The sequence below is a fragment of the Otolemur garnettii genome, unplaced genomic scaffold (genome assembly GCF_000181295.1).
Source record: "Otolemur garnettii isolate 467f Iridium unplaced genomic scaffold, OtoGar3 scaffold00198, whole genome shotgun sequence".
Classification (NCBI taxonomy): domain Eukaryota; kingdom Metazoa; phylum Chordata; class Mammalia; order Primates; family Galagidae; genus Otolemur; species Otolemur garnettii.
Window position 1 is genome coordinate 1,622,645 of NW_003852593.1, and position 3,195 is coordinate 1,625,839.

At 47.3% G+C, this 3,195-nt stretch overlaps 1 protein-coding gene across 2 annotated transcripts in view; it reads left to right on the forward strand.

Annotated features, from left to right (window-relative positions):
• Positions 1-3,195, forward strand: part of FAM193A (family with sequence similarity 193 member A) — a 123,790-nt gene that overhangs the window by 103,481 nt on the left and 17,114 nt on the right. For both annotated transcript variants that reach the window (XM_023507682.1, XM_012812267.2), the window contains exon 20: positions 1,613-1,694. In XM_023507682.1, coding sequence (XP_023363450.1) covers positions 1,613-1,694 — 82 coding nt within the window. The remainder of the gene's footprint in view (positions 1-1,612; positions 1,695-3,195) is intronic.

Consider the following 3,195-nt stretch of genomic DNA (forward strand, 5'->3'; position numbering starts at 1 on the left):
CTTAAACCAGGATTTTATAAACTGATTATTAGTTCTAATCAGGACAGAAGAATATTAGAGATGTCATCATGACAGCGGTTCCTGCAGACGTGCCAGCTCTCTTTCCTTGCGTGGTTAGAGCTATCCCTTTTCTAGAACTGTATATGGAATGGCCGTTGAGATTGTGCTCTCTTAGACTTTGCATCTGTAATGCCCCTGCCCCATCTCACCCTTGTGCCCCAGAGTTTCCTTGATGAGTGGCCAGTGTTCTTTTGCACTTTTTTCCTTTCACTTGAGTCTTCAAAAATTGAGACTCAGAACGCCTGCCCACACCCTAAAGCACCTCTGTATGCAGGTTTGTGGAGCTTGCCGTGGCTGGGCCTGTCCTCCTCCTCAGTCACATCTGTCACTGTACACCGCCGTCCATTTGGCTGCATTTCCTTTGAACTTTCCGGAGCTGAGAGGTCAGCTCTCGTAGGCCTTATGCTACCTTCCCCCCTCATAGCATGGGAGCACACCCTGTCTGCCCAGCCTTTGATCCTAGCAAAGCTGTCACAGAGCGAGTCCTTAGAGGAAAACTCCTAAGTGACATTTCTGCAGCTGGTAGATGTGAAAACCTTTCACCTGGTGAGTGAGTGTCAAAATGTTAACTGCTGTTATGCAGGTAAAATGAACCTTTTCCTGCTGCTGTGGAAATCCCCAGGTATAGGAAGAAATGGGGGCTTTCTTTATTGAGGATTCTGAAAAGCTGTGTCATGTTAAGGTCGAGGGCAAAACGGAGACTCTCCTTTGATAAAGAAATGTCAGCGGTCTCTGCCGTCGTCGTCCATGTTGATGGGGCCAGATACTGTGTACCCACTGCCAGCCTCCAGCAGACACTCAGGGTTCAAACACGGACCATAGAAGGCACTCATCATTGACTCAGATAGGTGGGCAGAGCAGAAGAGAGAAACCAAAATTCTCACTTGTTCAGATGCTAGAGAATCTAGTCACCCTGAATCAGTATTCTCCCTGGTATCCTGCCAGTTTCCTAAGAGGGTTATTTAACTGGAAAGTGAAATGTTGCCTGGCTTTCTGTTTGGAATGACCTAGATGTTGTGTGTGAGACCAAAGCCCAGAAGGGCCACCCTCCTTATGGGTCCTCTGGGTCCTCTCCCTGTCAGTGGCACTCTCAAGGGACTACACTTCCCTTGCCACGGGCCTGCCCTGGGCCTGCCCTGGGCAGCGGCTGCTGATGTCTGTGTCTCCTCCCTTCCAGCAGGAGCTTACTAGGACAGCCCCCAGGCTCAAGTCATCTTAGGTTTCTGGAAACCTTCTAAAGGGCTCTCTGAAGGGCCAGCCATCCTTTAATTGGCCAGTCACTTCTGGAGTCCAGGTTCCAGCAAAGGGATCTTAATGGGACTGCAGCGGTGGTTGCTCTGCTTAGCAAAAATGTAAGTTGGACCTGGATATTCATAAGTACACCACAGAGGCCTGCCCTCCTTTGGTGGGGCCTGCCCTCTTCCATAAAACCTCGTTTTAGAAAAAACTTTTGCAAATCATAAAGTTTAAATTATTTGAAGCCAAATGACTCGTCCTGTTCCAGTGCGACAGCCTGCTGTGACTTGACTGCCTCTTCTCTTTCGTTTTGCAGATGATGTCTTTCTGCCCAAAGACATTGACCTAGACAGTGTGGATATGGATGAGACAGAGAGGGAAGTGGAGTATTTCAAAAGGTAAATGTGAGGCCTGCGCGTGGAGGTGATGGTGTGATTGCCGTACGTGGTGGGTTTTCTCTGTGTCCCTGCCCCTGGTCTTTGACGTCCATCCCTTTAGCAATCCACACAGCCTGGCCCTGAATACCCTTCGACTGGGCTAGGCCTGCCACACATGTCGCTTGCACCGGCAGCTCAGTTGCACTCAGTTGTGCTCAGTGACTTCTCCCTCTCCACATACTTGAAGAATAGTTGGTGGCTGGGGCTCTCTGGGAGGTCCTGGACCAGCAGCAACACACCCCCTGACTTAACAGGCTGAATCCCACTGGGGATATCATGTGTGTTCTAACAGGTGGCCCAGATGTGTGCTGATGTTGCAGCACACAGACGTGCCGTGCTTTATATCTCTTTTATTTTAGCAGAGAAGGAGTCTAGCTCTTAGCCAGGCTGGTCTTGAGTTCATGAACTCAAGGGATCTTCCCTCCTCAGTCTTCCAGAGTGCTAGGATTATAGGTGTGAGCCACCACACCTGGTCAGAAAAGCAACATTTTAGATATATTCTCAGTTTTCCTGATGGGCAGGCTTTATCAGGACCATGTTCAATATTGTGTCATATAGGTTGGGTGTGGCAGCTCACTCTGTAATCCCAGCACTTCTGGAGGCTGAAGTAGGAGGATCGCTTAAGGCCAGGAGTCTGAGATCAGCTTTAAGGGACCCTGTCTCTACAAAGAAAGTTTAAAATTAGCCAGACATGGTGGCAGACATCTATAGTCCTACTTACTCAGGAAGATTGTTTGAGCCCAGGAGTTGGAGGTTGCTGTGAGCTGTGATGACACCATGGCACTCTACCCAGGGTAATACAGTGATACTCTATGTCAAAATAATAATAATATTTCATGTACTGGCCCGGGCCTGTGGCTCAAGTGGCTAAGGCGCCAGCCACATACACCTAAGGTGGCGTGTTCGAATCCAGCCCAGGCCCACCAAACAACAATGATGGCTGCAACCGAAAAATATAGCCAGGCGTTGTGGTGGGTGCCTGTAGTCCCAGCTGCTCAGAAGGCTGAGGTAAGAGAATCACCTAAGCCCAAGTACTGGAGGTTGCTGTGAGCTATGACAGCAACCAACGGTGACAAAGTGAGACTCTGTCTCTGAAAAAAAAAAGTATAGATACATACTGGAAGAAAATATTTTTAGAGCGCATACTCAACACTGGTTCCTAAAATGTATAAACAACTCTCAAAAATCAACAGTAAAATAAATAATCTAATCAGAAAATTGGCAAAAGACATGAATAGATATTTCACAGAAGAGGATGGCAAATAAGCACATGAAAAGATGTTCAACATCATCTTTGGCCATTATGTAAATATAACTTAATACCACAAGGAAGCATCAGTACATATTATCAAATGGCTGAAATAAGAGAAAATAATGGTAACAACAAGTGCTGGAGAGGTTGAGAGCAACTGGATTACTCATGCATTGCAGGTAGGAACATAAAATGAAACAATTTGGCATT